The sequence below is a fragment of the Platalea leucorodia genome (assembly GCF_965183815.1).
Source record: "Platalea leucorodia genome assembly, chromosome: 9".
Classification (NCBI taxonomy): Eukaryota; Metazoa; Chordata; class Aves; order Pelecaniformes; family Threskiornithidae; genus Platalea; species Platalea leucorodia.
The window spans coordinates 1,188,950-1,210,097 of record NC_138831.1 but is presented as its reverse complement, the minus strand read 5'-3'; the positions used below and the strand labels follow the sequence as shown (position 1 = coordinate 1,210,097).

General features: G+C 35.5%; 1 protein-coding gene across 1 annotated transcript in view; it reads left to right on the top strand.

Annotated features, from left to right (window-relative positions):
* Positions 1 to 21,148, top strand: part of ERC2 (ELKS/RAB6-interacting/CAST family member 2) — a gene marked incomplete at both ends in the record, with an annotated part of 442,749 nt that overhangs the window by 194,859 nt on the left and 226,742 nt on the right. The window contains 3 exons of the mRNA XM_082322574.1: positions 2,354 to 2,494; positions 3,048 to 3,188; positions 13,463 to 13,656. Of these exons, the coding sequence (XP_082178700.1) occupies positions 2,354 to 2,494; positions 3,048 to 3,188; positions 13,463 to 13,656 (476 nt within the window). The remainder of the gene's footprint in view (positions 1 to 2,353; positions 2,495 to 3,047; positions 3,189 to 13,462; positions 13,657 to 21,148) is intronic.

Sequence of the window (21,148 nt, the reverse complement as noted above, 5' to 3'; positions counted from 1 at the left end):
CGAGAAGCTGAATTTTTCTACTACTTGAACTGGCATTTAAATATTTTCAGGGAACTGCATAACCCATTAAAGTCAAATTGATTTAAGGGTAGCCAAGTTTTGAATCAGTAATTTAAAATAATGAAATATTTATTCAGTTTGTACAGAAACTGATTATCAGTTTTAAACTTCATACATGCAGATAATACGGCATTTAAATGATAGGACGGTGAATAAATGGGACATCTCAACAGATGCTTAGTGAAAGGCAGGTAGACAGAAGCTGAAAATACAAGGGGACACTTATGGAAAACTTCCCGGTCTTCTGAAAACCCTGTGTGTGTTCCGTTTTGTAGAAACTAGCTCCTTTGCTATGCGGTGTGAAAGGAGAACATGAACAAGCGGAGGCGATGGACCGTTGTCAGCAGAGTTGCTGATGTGGTCAGTGTTACAAAGAGATCAGTTGTGAAAATGGGGGGAGAGAGACTGAGCAGAAGAGAAACAACCGGTGTTTGAGGTACAGAATCTAGAAAATGTGTCTGCCTATTCCGCAGAACCAAGGAGACTGGAAAAGACCTCTGGAGATTATCTAGTCCAACCCAGCTGCTCAAAGCAGGGTCAGCTAGAGCAGTTTGCTCAGGATCTTGCCCAGCTGGGTTCTGAATATCTCCAGGGTTGGAGACTGCTGGGATGAAAATCACAGCCTTGAGGTTAGGCTCTTTTTTAGGCATGCAAGTGTTGACAGTTGGCTTTTTGCAAAATATGCCTTGAGCTTTAAAAAGCACAGAAGCAATCTTCAGAAGATCCTCTAGGGCTTGGAGGAACGTCATACCTAGTGTACGGAGGAAGGGCTGTCCGAACAATGTACGCTTTTTAAAAGTGCTGTTACTACTTAAGCTAACTTTGATAATGAATTAACTTTTTTCTTTCATTATAATGACTAAGTTCATTACGAATCAGAATGGGATGTACAGCTGCTGAAATGCTGCTTGCATTGTAATGTTTGTTGAGATCTAATAACCATAGCTAAGAGTATATTGATATGGGCAAAGGTAAACTTTGGGGGGTGTGTGTGCACGTGCACGTGTGCGCATATATAGGTTTCTCTATATCTCCAGCGTGTGTGTTTGTACATATACATGGCAGTATAAGGAATCATGGACAGAGGGAATTAGCATGAGATTTTTCTCTCTTTCTAATAATATTAGGCTTCCATCAGTCCTGGCCAGTTCTATGAAATAGTATTTTAAGTATTGATCCCACTCGTAAACTACTTCTTGGAAATTTCGGGCGTAAGTACAAAAGGACTGGAATAGGATCCGCGAGTAGGCTGATGGTTCCACCTCGGCCGCGCCGCTGGTAGTGTAGAACTTCATCAGTCAGGAGGTAGTTTGGTCCCATGTAGGTTTAACTTTCCTAAATGCTGTTGCTTCCACCGCCCTGTGACTGCCACTTCCAAAAATGATACTAGTAGTTCCCCGATACTCTGCTTAAATTGACCTATTCCCAATTCAAATGCAATTCTAGTGGTTGTTTTATTTTACCCTAAGTATTTCTCTCTGATTAATGTTTGCATCCTTCAATTATTGGTAAATGTGGTTTTTGAAGGATGTGACCAAAGCTTAACAAAACCATACTACTGCATCTGCTTTTTACATTTCAGCCTTTGAAGTCATCACCCAGTCCCCGACCGGTGATTTTCAGCAATCCTTCCAACAGTAACTGGCAGACAGCAAGACATTTAAAAACGTGGTTGAGTTTAAATGTGTGTACGGGTTACTGTTAATTAGGTGAAGAAAAATCCTCCTTTGGCTATCAGAAGTTGAAGCAGGGTACTTCTTCTGTGTCTTGGACAACTTTTTTTTGTCCTCTCAAAATATAATACGTGTAAACTGTAAGTTACTGACAGTTAGCAAGTGAGTGATTTCTAATTCGATTCAGAACCTTGAAAACTTCTTGCAACCACTGCAGAGGCTGCTAGCATTCAAAAAAACAAACAAATTCCAGCTGAGTAAACCAGTCATGGCCTCTCTGTTTTGAACTTTTCTTCAAGACTTCAATCACTTATGAATACAGAAAATACATTACTGAGATGAATAACTTTCCGTATCTATCACAAGACTAAACATATTCATATCAGTATAGATATTTAATGAAGTTTCTGTACTATGTTACTCTTACCAAGTATTTAAAAACCTTGATCTGATGCTTTTGTAATCAGGGATAATCTTGCATTGACTTTAATATTAACTCAATCATCCTCTGCTTCTGAAAGTTGATTTTTCTAAGTGCTACTTCACGTAAAGAAATTTTATTCTGTCTTTTCTTAAAATGATTCGCAACTTTTCCATTTTGCAATTCTTCCCCTTGTTAGGAAAGAATTATAGAGCGCTTGAAGGAGCAAAGAGAGCGAGATGACAGAGAAAGACTTGAAGAAATTGAATCTTATAAAAAAGAAAACAAAGACCTGAAGGAGAAAGTCAATGCTTTACAAGCTGAACTGACAGAAAAAGAGGTCAGTCTTTTCAGTAAGATCTGTGTTCTTCTATCTATGTCATGATGATGAAAGTAAGTGCATTAGGATTACTCTTGAATCATTTCAAGTACTGAAATTCTGCCACTTCGGTGGTCAGCTTCTGAACTGCTATTTTCTTAAGCATTCTTCATCATCCTCACTTTTGTACATGAAATATTGCTTCAGTTTTTGAGTAGCTGTGTGTCATTATCTCTAGTTTCTCCCTTTACATAAGCCTCCAGTAGGCTCAAATATTCCATTGTTGCTCCTGTTTTCATTTGTCAGAGCAACAGACGTGAAAGTAGTTGTACCTCCAGAATACAATGTCAACTTGTCTGTACTGTGAATGTTTCAATGTTTCACTGCACGCCAGCTCCTGTGGTTCCAACCGGTTGTATTCTCAAAACGGTGTCTTCTGCTATCAATGCTGATCCTTGTGTCAACTCCTTTTGGGGAAGGGGAGGGGGAACAGGATCCGAGTGATTACTAAGTTGGCAATAAGTTAGTGTCCTGGTGACTAGGAATTAACTTTTTACTCTTGGTCATTTTCCAGTCTAGTTTAATCGATCTCAAAGAACATGCATCTTCATTGGCATCAGCAGGGCTGAAAAGAGACTCCAAACTTAAGTCTTTAGAAATAGCCATAGAACAAAAGAAAGAAGAGTGTAGTAAGTTGGAAGCACAGTTGAAAAAGGTAAGTTCCATCTTAAAACAAGCAACCAACAGTAATCAGAATAACAAAAATCAACATCCCACACCCTCATTTTGAAAAGATGAGCTTATTTACTCTTCTGGAGTAAATTTAAAATCTACCCATCTTATGCTGTTTGCTGATGCTTGCATCAAATACTGCTAACTTCTTCTTAAGAGGCTTGTACCAAAGCCACTAGTAATCCTCAGAAATTACCTTCAATACCTGTATGAGGGAATTCTGAGAAGCCGCTACAAATAGATGAACTGGGAGCAGGACATTGGAGGGAAAGCAGAAGGGCAAAAAGAAATTATCAAACCAGCAATTTATGAATTTATACTGCTATGAGTAGACTGAAACGTTTGTAACATGGGGAAAAAAAAATTAAAGGCTTGTCCAAGAAACGCTGTACTTACTAATCAAAAGAATTCTGCTTCCAGAATGCAAACACTAGCTAGGTTTTATTTTGGCATTTTTTTGGCTTTGTTGGTGAACACGTTTGCGATAATTAAGCAAAATAATGCATAGTTTATCTCAGCTACCAAGTCAGTATTTCTATTCAGCAAGTAGTGGAAGCAAGCATTTAAAGGAAAACATACAAATCCCGCATTTTATAACATGGTTTTATTTAAAATGATGCATTAAAAAGTTTTTGCTTAAATGATTTGCAAATTTGTTGATGCTTTTTCTACCATACGTTGTTTCTTTGCCCTTTTTCTGTGTCATTTGGTAATGTCTGCTCTCATTGTTTGAACACTGATCTCATGACGTATTTGATGGGTTTAGGCATTATGTTTGCCTTCTGCAATTCATGACTAAGTGTATGTCAAACGCTATTTTTTTTGTATTGATATCTAATGTTTCATTTTCTAGAAAGAATATTTATTTGTTCTATGAATTTTACCACCATTAGGATAATATTCTGACACACTTTTTACCCAGGTTGAGTAGTATCCTGCTCTATGTTTAAGCAGTGTTTCAACAGCCTCACCTGTGAAGAAGGTATTGCAAAGTATAAAGGATACCAGAGTGTAAACCTTATACTGCTACTATTTTTTAATTCAGAACAAATATTTGCAATTCGGGGCCTGTGTTACACATTTAGTTGTGGAGGGGAAGGAAGGGAATCTTTCTCAATAAACATATACAAAAGCTTTTACCAGAAACACAACTACTCTTGATAGCTTATAAATGCTATTGATGTTAGAATGAAAATATCCAAGAAGCTGTTTCTCTGGAAGTCCTTTATTTTGGTTTTGTGGTTTGTTTTTTTTTTTTTTTAGAAAATGTGTGTGTTTGCTTTGCACTTCACTACAAAATATACTTCATTACAATCTGAAATCCCTTATTTTCTTCATTTTAAAAAACCCTAAAAGCACAGATCACTTAAAAAAAAAATCAAAATTTTCAGGTCCTGTTGAAGGACCTGAAATCCTAGGTCAATCTTTTATGACTGTACATATAAACACATCATATGGTCATGGAAAAATAAGCACTTATAAAAGCCAGAGAGTGTCTGGGACGTCTTTCATATAAAAAGGGAGTATGTTCCCTGTGTATAAATACAAAGGATTATTAAATGAAAGTTGAAAACATAATAGTTTTATTATATCATAAATACAGCATAAAGCCCCTATGGAAATTCACCCAACATTTGTAGGAGACCAGGTATTTCCACAGTAAAATGTAGTTACAGCCTTCTTTGTGGGCATGTTTAGTTGAACAGAAACAGTGACTGTTAATGATAGTAGACTCCAAACAGTAATTTTCAATTCACGTTTTCTCTAATAAAATACTTTATGTTCAAACCTGTAAATATCCTGTGTTAAAAGTAATTGGTCCCCAGAAATCTACCTTCACCATGTTTTCACTCCTTAGGAGACTAACTGAAACAGAAATCTGGGTTATTCTTGCATGTATCTGAGTTGGAGCAGGAGGGAACATCAACATAGTTAGGAGCAAATTAACCTGCACGTCCCCTAAGTGTGCTTATATATGAACATTAACCACTATGGAAGCTACAAGGAATGGGCACAGTTTTTATCTGTTTTTCAAAAGTGCCTCCAAAGGGCTGCGTGTTATTTTGAGAAATGTGAATGCAGCTTACACATTACTCCTCTCTAAAAATATCAGAGAAGGCACTTTTCATTATGGCTGTACAATCATCATCGTTTAATGTTGATTTGTATGTTTTAACAAATTATACTAATAAATATGAAGATAGTATTCTGTGCCCATTTGCTAGCCGTTACTTCTCCCTGGTAATGGTAATAAGTACTATGCCTGAAAGAAAACATGTACAAGGAGCAAGTCCAACCAAAATATGTAACCTTTTTTTTTTAAAAAAAATATTTTAAAAGTTTGTCTTCCCTTGTTTCCTCTCCTTCCTGTTTTTGGAGAGAATAAGATTCATTTATTGATAATAAAGATGTTTTTGATTGGGTCTGATTAGATCCAAATATTTTTCAGTATTAGTTAACTGGATTGTTTGCATTTCAGCAGGAGAAAACATGCTGATTCTAAACCCACTGTTTTAATTTTATAGAGCAGACACGTTTCAAAAAGTAATAAATAGGATATTTGTAAAGAGTAATTATTCATGTGACCGTGATATATTTTGGGACACAAAATAATGTTTAAAACCATAGACATGCTTATTAAACTTTTTGTGACAAAGATTATGGATTGAAATTCATAAAATTAAAAAAAATCCTAAAACCCAGAATGCTCAATGCTTTTTTTGCCAAAATTCCACAGACTTTTTGTTGACTTAATTTGTATTCCTACTAGTGAAAGAACCGCAGGATTTACCTAATAGGTAGCTGTTTTTTATATATATATATATATATGTGTCTATATATATATAATCCTATTATCCACTCTAGAATTTCCTCCTTTTGTTGTTTTTCATTACCTTAAATTTACTTGCTTACTGACATATTTGCAGTTGCTAAAGTACTTTTTGCCAAGCTGTACTGTTCGAAAGTCATTCTGCATAGAAAATTCAGTCTGTGTTAAATGAAAGAAAAGTAATAAATTTAATGATAGAATTTAATTAATCTTTTATTATTACCATCTTTGAAGCTTTGGTGATAAATTGCAGCCTCAGCCAAAAGCACTTCTTGTGATTCATTGCTTGGGACCAGCACTTAATGTATCATCAAAAGTGGACACCTTTCTTTATTTCATGGGTTATTTAACTTGAGAAAGGGAAAGTAACACAAACCTTAAATTTCTTACTCCAGCTATTCTTTTTTAGGAGCCAAAGTCAACATTTATGTTTCCCCAGTGCCTCTCACTTTCACCAAGGAATGTTTAGAATCTTAAATTTCTACTTTCTTACGACAAGTTCTTCTGTGCAAATGCACTGGTTTTGTTGAGCTAACACTGTTTTCCTGGATCTTTCCTTCTTTCCCTGTCTGTGCTTCACTCCCTTCCAACTTTGCAATGTAGCAAGCTGAACAGTTGTTCAATCAGATGTACAATCCAGTAAGTTCTTTTTTAAAATGCCCGCTGTAACATATGAAAGCATGAGGATCCATTACCTTATTGTGTTGTGCTCTTCCTCTGTGGAGCTTTGCAGAATACCTCTGATGCTCACTATGCTATGTTCATTACATCCAAATAAATGAACTTTGTGGACTTCAAGGCCATTTAAGAATATATACAGCATTTCTGAGAAAACAAACATCCTAGCCTTTAGGTCCTCAACTTCTCCATTAGAAAAAGCATGCAGATGATTTTTTTTTTTTGCTTTGCTTTTTAATTCCTCCTTCTGCAGTACTTTATTTGATCCTTCAAACTTATTTAACTTCTAATTTATTCAGTTTATCTTAAGAGACTGAGGTGATTATGTGAATAATAATATCTAAGAGGTGACCGGTACTGTTGTCAAAAGTCCGTACGATTAAAATAGTTCGGATCAGTTTTACTCATAAAAGACTGTATACATTCAGCATATATATATATATATATATATATGACGAATATGGAAACATTGTATTTAATTAAAGAAAATGCTGAAATATAAAATGATGAACGCAAAGGGCAGTGTTTGAAAGAGCCAAACAGTATTACCTGGGCTTGTTCAGCATTATTATTCTTGCCAATGTCTGTTTTAATTGGACAATATCTACCCTTTTGACTTGACTGTGTTCCTTTTTCAATTTGAGGAAGAGTTGTAACAAACATTTTCTCTGCAGAGAAGAGTTTTCATTTTTTGGCTGAGACTGTTACATTTAATGTGCTGTGAGCATCACAGGACAGAAAAAATGATGTCACTGTAATAGCAATTTATAAGCTATAGTTCACATAGTAATCATAATTGGAATTACCATGTAATTGCGATAGTATATATAGAAGAACCGGTTCTATAGCTGAAGTAATGTGATACTATGCATTAGGCAGGTATTGCCTTCGCTGAAGCCAATGGGAATTTTGCCATGAATGTCAGTGGACCAGGATTCCAGCTTTGGAGTCTATTATTGCAACGTTTTGTAGCTTCTAACCATGTAATGGATACGTCATGACTTATGTATGGGAAAAGAGAATCGCACAGAATGTGCTGTATTTACTTTTAAAGTTATTGGTTAAGTGGTTTTTAGAATCCAGTCATAAACTGATTGTAAGTAGCATAAGATCTGATGATACCACCTTTACCATCCAGCACACTGCTGGTCAAAGAGCTTTTCCCTTTCAACGATAAAACCCTTTTTTCTGTATCATCTTGGATCGCCTTTGTGGTAGTTCTGTTTCTAGTCGTATCATTTGCACTCCTACTGTGCATGTCTTTTCAGACTGGAGTCTTTTTTGTGTTAGTTTTTCTCTTGACTTTCATAAATGTTTTCCAGTCATTATTTCAATACTAGTTACTCTGCTGTATGGAATTCATTTGTTACTACCTAGTCTATTTGTGTGTGGTATTCCAAAGTCAGCCAGTCCTTTTTTAATTTTACTTTTTCTGCCTTTACATGCTTGATTTTCAAAAGGACAGCCTGTCAGCAGTTCCAAAATAATGGAACCAGGCAGCAACTGTAGTATATCCATGAGACACGTTTTCTTAAATAAACTTTTCTTGCTTATTTTATTTCTTCTCCTACTTTTATATATATATATATATATCTATATATATCTATATATATCTATATATATCAGTCTACTTTTAGCAACATAAGTAGTAATGGTCCTCTTCTCCCCCAAAATCACCTAAGGTCTTGAAATGAAATCGTGATTTGATTGAAGTCAATGGCAACATGTTTTCACCCTTGTTCTTTAAGATGGCATAATAGAAGTTACCTGAAACATTTTTTTTGTACTGCAAATCATTAGGATCCTTTATTTAATAGAATGTTTCCTTACTTTTTTTGTTTTGAGAATAATAGCGTTATAAAAAACGAGATGGCAATCTAATCTTAAAGTACTGAAGTTTTAATGCTCTTTTGCTTATACGTGTCAGAGAAGTAACAGTCAATCTCTGAGCAGACCTCTTTTAGCCCATGCAGTAACATAGCATTTTTTTGTGGTAGAATGTGTTTTTTCTACTATGTCACACAGGTATCAATGCCAAGACTTTCATTTATTGCTGAATCTAATGTTTTTAAAATACAGTAATGTTTATTCTTATACACATTTGGGTACTGAAGTGGAGATGATACGGAAGGGGTGCAAGTCCTGCATGCTCTACAGTAAATGACTGCACCATGTATTCACCTGTGTGAGTAAGATGTGAACAGAATTGGGTGCACATTTCTTTATGTTTGTTTTGAAAGGTGAACTTTTTGAAATACCCAATGAATTCTTGTGCAAAATTATTATAAGCAGGTTTTTTTTTGTCCTGTAATGAAAATATAATGATGTACTTAGTTTGGAGTTCTGATGAACCTTTTTCTGAATACTAAAGACTTAATTTTACAAATGCTCCATCAGAGCAATGTCAGAGTAAAATTTAAAGTACTTGCAGAATCCACTCTAAATTGCTTAGAGCAGTCCCTGAAGTGAAATAAGAATACCCTAAATTTTAAGGAGACTACAAAAATATTAGGATGACAGCAACTTTTTTTTTAGTTTACTATTGAAAGTAATAAAATTTGAAGGATCTTACAAAGTAATTTCTTGCATGTTCCATTAAATTCTGCTGTTCCATTTATTTTTTTATGAAATACTCATTTGATTTCTGTGTATGTTTGCGTCCGAAGCTTTAAAAATGAAATTATCTATCCATCCATTTCTGTTATGCAGAATAATGCATGCATGATTGTACCATAAAATTTTAATAGACTAAATAATTCATGTTGCATGTCTGTACCACACTATTATGGTGTTTCTGTAGGAAATTTGTGGTTTGCATGAGGAAATGTTACTTAACTTCTGAAGTATTTGTAGCACTTATTAAGCAAATGTCAGAACAATACATAATCACTGTAAGAATTAGTGAAATTCCAACAGTAGAGTGATATGCTATTGTTATTGAATTGTAAAAATAACGTAGAACACCACAGTCACAAGACTGACAGACAAAACATCATAAACCAGGTGTGCTAGTTTGAAACTAGCCTAATCTGCACACAAGTACGGCACTATACACACAAATATTATCATTTACAGATTCAGATTAAGAGAGCAATTACTTTGCTGCTGAAAGGTATGCATGAACCAGTCAATCTTAGCCATTAAAGCTCCATAAAACCAGAAAATGTATTCTTCCCAAGAAAACAGAGAACTTGGGGAGAAAAAGGGGGACAGAAATGAAAATAAGAAGAGAGGACAGCACTAATAGGTAGAGACTTTGTGATTCACATGATAACTGCGCAGCTTCTGGTTAGAATTGATCCAAGCCCGTCTCTCACAGCCTGCAAAAAGCCAAAGAAATTAGCCCTGTCCTGGTGGGAGCAGGGTCAGTATCAGCTGAGTTGCCTTTCATCTCCTTTGGGCCTACTGCTTGACCTCAAAAGTCAAGTTTCATCTGTCAACAAATCACCCCTGATCTGTATATAAGAATTAAAGAAAAAAGTGCCTGGTTCAAATCCAAACACATCTTTCAAAGCCATAAAATGTAATAGGGCACTTACAAGTAATTCTACGCCTTTGTTCTGGGAATGTCAGATGGATTGTGCTTTGCTCTCTTGTAGTATCAGCAGCTTTGTTTACAAAATGAGGATTCCCTTCAAGGGACTCATTGCAAGTTAGAGTACCACCTGCAGAGAGCTTTTTTAAAAATGTTTTATGTTCTTGCTCTCCCTTTTTAACTAAATTCCTTTCCTCCTTCTTTAAGGCAATGCCCTGGTAGAAATCTGATTCCTGCCAATAGTCCAAAAATATTCTGTAGGAAGTGCTTGTAAAAGCAGAGGCAACCAACTTACTTGGTGGTTTTGCAATACTGGGATCTTTTTGTTTGCTTGGGGTTTTTTTGGGTGTTTTTTTGTTTTTTTTTAAAGATTAGAATAATCTTACACTTGTCTTTGAATGGAATGCTTATATGGATTTATATGTGACATTACGGATAACTGTGCTGCACCTCAGAACCCTGTATAGGTTGGATACTTACTCATTGGATTTAATCATATCTTATAGGTTCCACTTCGTGTTGAGAATCATAGGGAAATACAATGACCAAGTTTGTGCTATGGAATTTTCCAAAAACACATCCCACAAATATGGAATGGCACGAGTACCACAGAAAGCACAAGAATTGAAATACTTTTGCAACTTAACATTAATTTCCTTAGCATGCTATTGAGCAAGGATTATAGGGCTAAACTGAGGAGTATGATTTATACCTATTATTTCAGGTGATGTTTTAGTTGTAAGCTGTGCAGTAGATAATTTGGTCAGTACATTTCTGAGCTGCTGTGTAACAGGAATATTCTATGATAGTTGAACATTTGGCACCTTTGCATTGGTGACACTATCATGGTCTTGCCCAATTATGTATTCTCATCATAGAAAGTCCAGTGTGGCAAAGAAAAGCAAAAAAAAGACAGGCTTCGTGTCCTGGGTTGAAACTAGGGTAGAGATGCATGGAGGGAAAAAAGTCTGGGCTAAAGCTGAGAGTTCTTTTATGCTAAAGTGAAGAAAAGACTGATTAGAGGCAGGAAGGTGGGTGTTTTGCCTCTTCATGAAATGATAGAAGCAAGGCTGGTAAATAAGTGAATTATATACTAAAATAAACAGAAGGGAAAGAAAGGTGACAGGGAGGAATATTAAAGAGTGGTAGCCTGTAGAGGGGAACTGTGAAATTCTGGGTTTACCCTTAGGAGAAGAGGCGAAATCTGGAGAGCAACAGGGAACAACATGCTCTTTGCACAGGTTGCTTAGTATCTTAAAGGTGAGAGTTGGGTTGTATCATTTTCCTTTTTTCTAAAGTGAATTTACCTTTACCAACATATGGAATTATTTTTGTTCTTTGCAAAAGAACACTTAGCGTTCATTTTGGAGAGAGAAAACATTGTCTAATTTCTTAATAGAGTTGATGGAAAATTGAAGTAGTTTGCAGCTGGAAATTGGTACACAGTCTCTCACATAATTGGCCCCGAGTCTGAATATTACATTTACTTCAAAAATTACAAAGCTCACTGAAAGTAAGTTTCTTGACATAATTAACACCTGGTATAAAATAAATCAAAGTTTATTATTAAAGCATGAAGATTTATGAGGATGAAAAGGAATCATCGCGTTGCTAGCATCTCGCCCAAACTGTAAAATCAAGATACTCTTTGGATGTTACCTTGGAACGAGCTCTGTGTTAGGAGAGTCCTGTATCTGCATAGAATTCAGGGCTGGAACATGTATTACTATCCTAAATAGAGAATTTGAAGAGCAAGGCCCGTAAGTTCAGTAGGCTTCTCATGCCATTCCCTTGGCTTATTTTGGTAACCAAATACTTCTTCGGAATAAAAATCTCACAGTAGGATAAATAACACTTAAAATCTATTATCTTTTTTATTATTATCCTCATGCTTAAATGATATGTTACATGCAACCCCCCTAAGTTTCTTCCCTAGTAATTTCAATTTTTTAATTGTTGTATTTATACTAAACCCAGACTTGTTCTTTATTTATACAGAAAATTTTAACCATTGCAAAGAATATAAACCTTCTAGTACCTGTAGTTTATATTAATTCTTTCCAAAACACGCATGTTTCATTTTGATCTGCATTTCTTTCATTGCTTGCTTGCATTGTCTATTCCCTGAAATTAAGAAGATAAATAAGTCCACGTCTTCTGTGTGTAATAAGGTAGTTGGCGGACCTTCAGTTCTAAATATCCTGAATTTATGTAAAGTTCCTGTATGTTAAGAGGATGTTATCTGAATTTTCTATGTTTAATGTGCACTGCCTTAAACTACTTGTTTTTTCCTTGCCTGCTCTTTCAAGATGCCAATTAGGAATAATGGGAAGCAAGGGGTAGGCTAAGCGTTGCAGTGCATTGTTGTTTCCATCTGTCTGTGATTACTCCAGCCAACAGTTTAAAGCACTTGATGCCAGATCATGCCCCCATTGAAGTTAATCGGGTTTTTGCCATTAGGTTTGATGGGAGTAAGATTGGGCTCTGCACTGTCGTCGTCGTACTCATTGCGTTCGTTCTTGTCTGTGAAACTGCCACCCATCCATGCATGTGTTTGCCAGGTTTGTGCCGTTTTCACCAATGGGTTTGTTCTTCTGATGTTTCAGGTTAAGTATTAATAAGAGAAAAAGGATTATTGGGTAAAATGTCTGCTGAAAGCCACTTTTAGTTCATTAGTTTGTCTTTTAGAAATCAGCACTGCGTAACAACAATTTCTTCCTTTTAAATTCTTTGTATCAAACTGCATTTGAAACATCTGGTGATATAGGTTACAATATGTGTATATGTATTTGTGTGCATGTGTATATATATACATGGACAAAGTGTGTGTGCGTATATATATGGGGAAAGAGAGAGAATATGATTTATTAAGAAATTGCCTATATATTTGAGACACTTTAAAAGCTTAATGTGAATTTAATTGCAAGGTGATTTTTTAATTTTAAAAACTCCCTTGAAATATGGTCACTTTAATATGTAAAAAACCTTAATAAATCCCCTCCCCCTTCAGGATGATAGCAGTTGACTATAATTTTAGACTATGAAGGTATTTTTATTCCTTTTTGCAATATTTCTGTAGGAAATATTGTCATCAGACAGAAATACCCATAATCCTTTTTCATGAAAATTTGAACTCCGAGACTGAAGAAGTAAAGCTCTTAAAGCTATATAAATTATTGTCATTCTTATTTTTTTTAAAATATTGATTCTAAAGGCTCATGAGGCTGAAGAGGAGGTACGGATGAATCCAGAATTTGCAGACAGAATGAAACAGCTTGACAAAGAGGCATCGTACTATAGAGAAGAATGTGGCAAAGCTCAGGCTGAGGTTGACAGACTTCTAGAAATACTCAAGGAAGTAGAGAATGAGAAGAATGACAAAGATAAGAAAATTGCTGAGTTAGAAAGGTAATTCTTGTATTATTTGTCTTACGCTGAGTGGCATTTTTATTTACTTGATCTTCACTGCAGAGCAGAGAAGTTAAGAGTAGAATATGTTTTTTAACAGAATATTTGCTGTGTCTTGTAAAATTGAATCAGAAATGAAAAAAAAAAGTGGCTACCTGAGGACTGCATCTCCTGTCTGCTGACTTTGTAACAATTTAAGGTTTCCACTTTTTCAATAGTCTCCATATAAGGAACACATATAGGAAAAGCTGTATGCAATTTACAGTGACAACAACCCTCCCAGAAAACCTTGTTGGGGAACAATCCTGTCTTTCCAGTAACTGGTAAATCAAACTTGTCCCCATACGTGCTTCAGAGGTCTTGAAAAGTATTGGTAAGTATTTCTAACCAGTCTCATGACTATTTAATAATAGTTGTAACTATTTCTCAGTGTTTCTGTAGTCTCTGTCTGCTTCAAATGAGTATTTTCTGATGTTGACCAGGCAGTGTTTGTCTTCTTTCTGGGAAGGTTGTACAGTCTTCCCTTATTGGAGACAGGAGGTTTTGGGGATCCATTTGTCTCATGCCCTTCATAATTAAATGATTCTTGGAACCTTCTCCCATATGGTATGCTGCAGTCTATTTGACTGATAAGCCATTTATGTGGATCTGATTTCTTTATTCCCTTCCTGTACTTAGCCACTCAGCTAAATGAAAGAAGGAAATTCATGTTTTCAAATATTTTATGTAATTGTTTTCTAGTGATGAAGTCAGAAGAAAAGTGCTTCACGGTTCCAAAAGAGAAGTTTAAGGGATCTCATTATTGTGATTATTGCTATAGTTCCAGTCAAGACATAGCACTGCTCTGTCCCACTGGGAAGATCTGCCAGAAATGTTGGTTACCTTAAGGGGAGAAAAACAGCCAACTTGGAACTGAAGATGTGCAGTGCATCTTTTACTGATGATAACTTATCAACCTTCACAGTTATCTGTTGCCAGAACTTACCTTTTTCTGCAGACATTTGGCTTTAATAATGATAATAATGAATGGTCTATAGTTATCAAAGTGTCATGAGAACCGAGACCTCAAATTTAAAGTGAAAAAAGATTTGTACTTGAAATAGAACTGAGCATTTACATGAGGACAACCACATCAGGAGGAGTTTAGAATACTCTAGTGTTTGCACTGATTTTAATGTGTAAAGTAGATACCAGAGAAAGCTAGTAATGAAGAGTGGTCACTTTGTGCACCATGACTGTGAGTTCTGCCTAAACTCTCCAAGATCCTAAAGCAGCACACTGGAAAAAGATAACGCAGTTAGTGAATTTGTGTGGTCAGGAAAGTACTGCCTATTCCACCCGCTGGTGCATGTACTGTAGGGGCAATGGCAGACCTAGGCGTGTAATACAGTGACTCCAGGGGTGACCAAGCTGGTGGAAACTGACTGTGTAGTTTTTAGAGAAACAGTAACTGATATCCTCATTGGGCTATGAAACCTACTGAATTATTGTGTGACGCTAGACGCAATAGTAGGCATGCTAAACTTTTGTTCGAGAAGATAATCTGAAGAGATTTATTATGTAGCAATTACATACGTGTTGAATGGTTGAATATTAAAATGACAATTAAGATTAAAAGATGAACATGACGAAGTAGTGAAGCTTGTGATCTAAAGTTTTTAGTAAATGTTAATTTGGTTTAAATATTTTATATAAAAAAGAACTAAAGAATCAATATAGATCAGTAGATGTATTTGAATTGAATTGAGAATTATTGATTACAAGACAACGATTACAAAGCAACAAGGTACCAAGTGATGCAGAGATATTACTATGGCCTTGTCAGCATACAACCTCTTCTTATTGTCTGAGAACCCTGTAGTGGGTTATTTAATGGACAGAATTTTCTATTTCTGTATTGATTTTTTTTTGAAAATTTCACTTTTATTAGTGAAATTTTTGGACACCAATTTCCAGTCTGTGTTGTTGATCCTGAAGTAACTTTTCAGAAAATAATTTGGTACCACTGAGTAAGCACAGACCTTTTGAATAGGATATACTGTACTTTGAACGTGATGAAGTAGTTAAGCTTTGCTATGAACCTTTAAGTGCTTCTGTAATGCTTACAATAACATATCTGTGGCATGACCAGCTAAGAACAGTAGTATGTTGCAATTTTTGGAAATCATCATGCTCTAAGATTTGTTTGTGAACTCTATTAACTGTAATGCAGTTTCTCACTTCATTTAACTTATGTACAGCTTTCAAGATTAATTCCAAATTCCTATACACATCGTATATATAAGTTAATTATTGTAAACTAGGGAAAAAAAAAAGGATTTATGTGAAAATTATCTGTTATTGATTTCATCAACAGAAGTTACTGCCTTCACTTGGTAATGGATTCTTAGGCACAGATTTGTTGATTAGTATGGTAAGGCTAGCAATCTGCCAGCCATATAAAGGTGTAATGGGGAAATAGTTTTAGGGAGTGGGTATCTAACCCTTCTTACTCATCAGGCTCACCTTAGGCTTCTCTAAAATTTAATGTATTTTCTCTCCTTCTTCCTTATTTTCGAAAAACATTGGCCTAAAGATGTAAATCTGTATATAACTGTGCCACCTGTTGGTGTCCCTAGAGAGGGAACTTTGATGTTGAAATTCCCCTTTCTAGGGGGTTAGGTAGAGTGTAAATTGCTGTAACATTTTATGAAGTGCTACTACTTTTTCAGCTTGTAATGACTACTTGATTGGCTCATTACTGAAGGCAAGAGGTGGAGCCAAAGCTCAGTTTACCCACTTTATGGGAATAAAGCATTGTGAAAATGACTGCAACTTTAACAGAAGCATATTTGAAAATGTTCTTTCCTTCTTGTCCTGCTGTTTTGTAATTCATAGAATGGGCTCTAGGTTGCTGTTTTCTCTCCTTACTTCTTCTCCTTTTTTTTCTTGCTCAGAAACAACACATCTTCAACATTTCCCCTAACTTCATATGCAAGGGCGTCTCTGGGGTTTTGTAGGAAAATTAATGCTCTTTTGAAATGTGTTTTTTGGTTAATAGCTTGCTGGGATCCATGTTCACTGCTATGCCAACACCTTTACATTGCAAGATAATTGTAACAACATAAGTTCTCAAAATTCATAAACATAAATTTCTGAGAGAGTTATAATCTACAGCATTGCAAGCTATGATATCTTCACAATATTTATTACATTGACATATGAGTTCAGCAGTGTAATGAGGTGTACTTGTATAAATCAGTTTCGGAAGTAAAAATGTTTGTAATAAAATTAACCGTTTCAAATTCAAACAAGAATTAAAACAAGATGATGAATACTAATGTTCTACTATTTTTCAGAAACTACTGACACAGAAAGTATCAAATACTCAAGGGTAGAAATATCTGCTTCAAGATATGGGCAATTAAATTTATATGTGTATGCTATTTGGCAGATGAACATTATTAATAATCCTGAAAACGATTTCATATGAATGGTAATTCTTTTGGTTTTAATGTGATTTTCTTGCCTCAGAAACTATCACACTTCTGAGTTGCATCACTTAAGATTCATGATTCATGCTGTTCCTCATATACAAACACATGTTGGTCTGTTTCTTAAATTATTCCACATATATTAATCTTGTATTTTATAACTTATTACTACATAGCAGAACCAATTCCTCATCGTATACTAAAGCTGTTTGATAACTTTTATTACATCTTTCGTGATTTATCTGTTTCTAATGAGAACAGGTTAAAATTAAATGCAATATATCCCAGCATAATGTACTTTTTGTAAACTTAGCTTGATGTTTTTCTTTGGTTTTCTTGGTGAAGGAAATTTGGTGTCGTTTTTTTTGGTTTAGGTGGTTGGTTTGGTTTTTTTTTCGATAATGTAAGTGAAACTGGGTAAGATAGTGACCAGGTTAAATTTTAATGTGAAGGGCCTAGCCAAAGAGAGGTAACTGCAGCTGAAATGGAACTGTCAGGATGGAAGGAGTATATTGTTTAATGCTTTTATTAATGGTGTTACCATGAAAAGTGTATTTATGAAACATGCTAGGGAAATTAAGTGAAATACAATAGTACAAAACGCATGATTGTGAAGTGAGGACCAGTAAGACTGCCTGCTGTAAGCAAAGGATAATCCTTGATATAGTTTAGGAAGAGAAAGATCAGGTGAATTTACTTATGGCAGTGCCATTATGAGCCATCTAAATAATGAAGCAGACATCTAAATAATGAGGTGTGAATCCTGATATGTCAAATAGATGTCTGCAGTAAGGACAGGAAGGTATTAATGTCATCAAATGCTAGCAAGACTCCATGTGGAACACTGCTATATACTTCTCATCAGTCATATTCAAGGAGGTTGAATTAAAACTGGAAAGAGGTGCAGAGAGGACTGGTAGGATCATTAAAGGGAGTGAGTTCTCATGCCACAGGAGGAGTCCAAACAACAGTGGGTTGTTTCTCTGGCAAAACAAAGGCTCGGTAGGGATGCTTGCTCTCTGTAATATGTGAAGGGGTAAGCACTGCGGTGAAAGAAGAGTGATTTCAGTAGAAGAGTGTTGGCACATAATACAACGGATATAAATTATCCATTAATAAATTTAGACTGAAAAGAGAAAGAAAGTGATGAGAACATAGTGTAGATTGCAAAATCTTGGATCTGCTTTTCTCCAGTGGTATGTTACATGGTTGGTCATTTGCTTGATTGAGCACAGGTTCTCAGCAAAGCTCACAACCATATCAAAGTTCATTTAAAAATACTATACTAGCTATGACACAAACCCAGTTTGTTTTTAAACAGTAAGTTTGTGGTTTTTATTATCCACTCCTTATATGCAGTGATAAGTTTTGGGTAATAACACGATAGATGCACATTAAAGCTCTTGGGGTGTTTAGAGTACAATTAAGTTGTTCTGAATTGATTTGGATTTGAATTCTGATGAAAACAAGTCCACACAGCACTGACAAGTCATTGCATAAATGACAAAACATCAGCATATGGAATAATGGCGTTCAAAAAAAGTATTTTTGTGGCTTTAAAAAATTTCCCTTTCATAAGTGAATGAAAAACTGTGCACCAGTTACAGCTTTAAGGATTAGTCTAGCTGGGTGTCAGGCAGGGATTTTTTTTGTCTCAATTGAAAGGGCATGTTAGGTATTTTTAACAAATAAGTTAACAAGCATCGGAGTATTTTCAGTGATGAAGTATTAACCTTATTCTTCAGACTGAAGAAAAAAATTGCTGTCAGTGTTAGAAGGGGCTGTATTTCCTGGGGGCGGCCAATCTGTCTTTGATTATTAGGTACAGTGCTTTGTGAACTTCTAAATGATATCTTTGAACAAGCTGCCAAATTTTTTAGCTCTTTTGGCTATCATGGGTAGACTTGATGAACATGGGTCACCAAACCTATGTCGGTTCAAAAAAAGACTCTGTGGTATATGATGAGACATTTGTGTGGCAGTGAACACTACCAATATCCACCTAATTTATTTGTTCCATTCCATGTGTGTGTGCATTTGGGTGGTTATAAATATGGATGGCTTTCCACAGTCCACAAATGATAAGATGACATTTTACTTTAAAATTTCTGTTTTATTCAGTGCGCAGCAAGGATATACTGCTACAGAAATTTTATTTTACTTCTCGCTTTCCCTTCCTTTTTTTTTTTTTTTTTGAATAAAATCTGCTGATATAACATCTGCTTGTTATATTTTTAAAGAACTAATGTGTTCCTCCCTTTATTCTCTTTTGTTGTCTTCCTCCCTATCTGTTTTTCTCCAAACTGCTGCTTTCATCCCTACTCCAACCAGCTTGACTTCCAGGTCAGTATTTTCTGCTCTCCTACTTAATTGCTCCTTCTGCAATGAATGTTTTCATTGATGCTTCATTTAGTTGGCCATTTTGATTCCATGTTAATTAATTAATTAATTAATTAACTTCTGTTTGTCTTTTTTTGGTTTTTGTTTTTATTCTGCTTGTCCCTATTGTGAAGTTTTTGGTTATTCCATTTCTAGATCAGAAACTTTACAGTAAATGAATGCTTTTGTCAGAAGTCTGTAAGAAAAAAATTTCTGTTAACAACATATTCAATTCATATGTTGTTTCATGTTAAGATTTTTTTCTTCTTTCAGTTTTACTTTTATTAGCTTTGTTTAGGCAGTTCAACACCAGGATTGAACAGTAGTAATAGTGTACAGAGAGGTTTACACCTAAGATCAGAGACTTAGTCTTAATACTTTACCATCACCCCTTTTACTGTTATTGCAAACATAATAGGATGAGTTGGAGTGGTTCAGCTTCCGGTTCAGCAGCTCTTAGCTGTTTGTGCTGGCCAGATTCTGGACCTGCAAGGGAGGTGTACGTACGTGTATGTTTTATATCCTCTGTTCGCATATAGCATCATCTAGTCAGATTCATGTTTTTCTTTCTTCCAGATTTTAGATCAGTTTATCTAGCGTTTGTGCTTGTGCACTGTTTTTCAGTAATCCTATCATCTTATCAAGTATTATTACATGTCTTGTGGTGCTTGTTGAAGGTAAAAATTGATCTAGTCAACATTTTTTCTCTTAGTAGGCCTGGATGTTAATTTTCCTTTCTCATGCTTATGAATAGCTGTAAAATTTATGTTAGTGAAGTCTTAAAACATGCACTTGGTATTTTAGAAACTAGTAACTTTATATGGTTTGGACTACAGGTTCCTCTGCTTCTTCCCTTCCCCATTCATTTCAGAGTGCGGCTTTTTTTTTTTTTCCCTTTTCCTGTGACAGGTATTTAAGACAGTTCTACACTCTTAAGCTCATCCCTTATTTTTCAGGTTCTGAAATAGGTGATTGAAAACTTGCACAAAGGTTTGTTTCCTGTACTGAAGGAGCTTTTTAGGCAGGAACAGACCTGGTTTTCAATCATTATTAAGGCAAAAAGTGTTTACTTCTTCACAGATCAATCGGACTGGAGTATAAAGGAGGGTGTACACTGCAAAGACTTTCCAGGTGGATTTCAGCTACCAAAGTTTTGCATTTGCAGATGTGGTTCCAGGTTATCAGGTTGCCATGCAGCACATTTGACTAGAAACGCGGCAAATATCCAATCTGCCTTCATAATGTGTTCAAATCTGAAGTTCTCAGAATTTTTATGTCAATGTATACTTTTTGCACAGCATTGTTCTCTATTCATAGAGAAGCAGAGCTTGCCGGTTTGGGACAGTTTTGGTATCTTAGTCTCAAAACCAAGCACAGTTCGCATTTCACAGTTCGGACGTGTCAGAGAAGTTTCCGACGTGGATGCCTTCAAACTGCATGGCAGAAGATGGCTCATTATGAAAAGACTGACGAGTGTTCTTTTTCCTCATGTGCTTTAATGCACATCACAATTACAAGTTACTTTCCAGCTGGAAAACTTTGTTTCTGGAATTTGAGGCTGATTGCTTACAGTAATGAATCAGATAAACACTTTATTGTCTATCTACTACAAGCACATTTTAATGTGCTTGAATGGATAG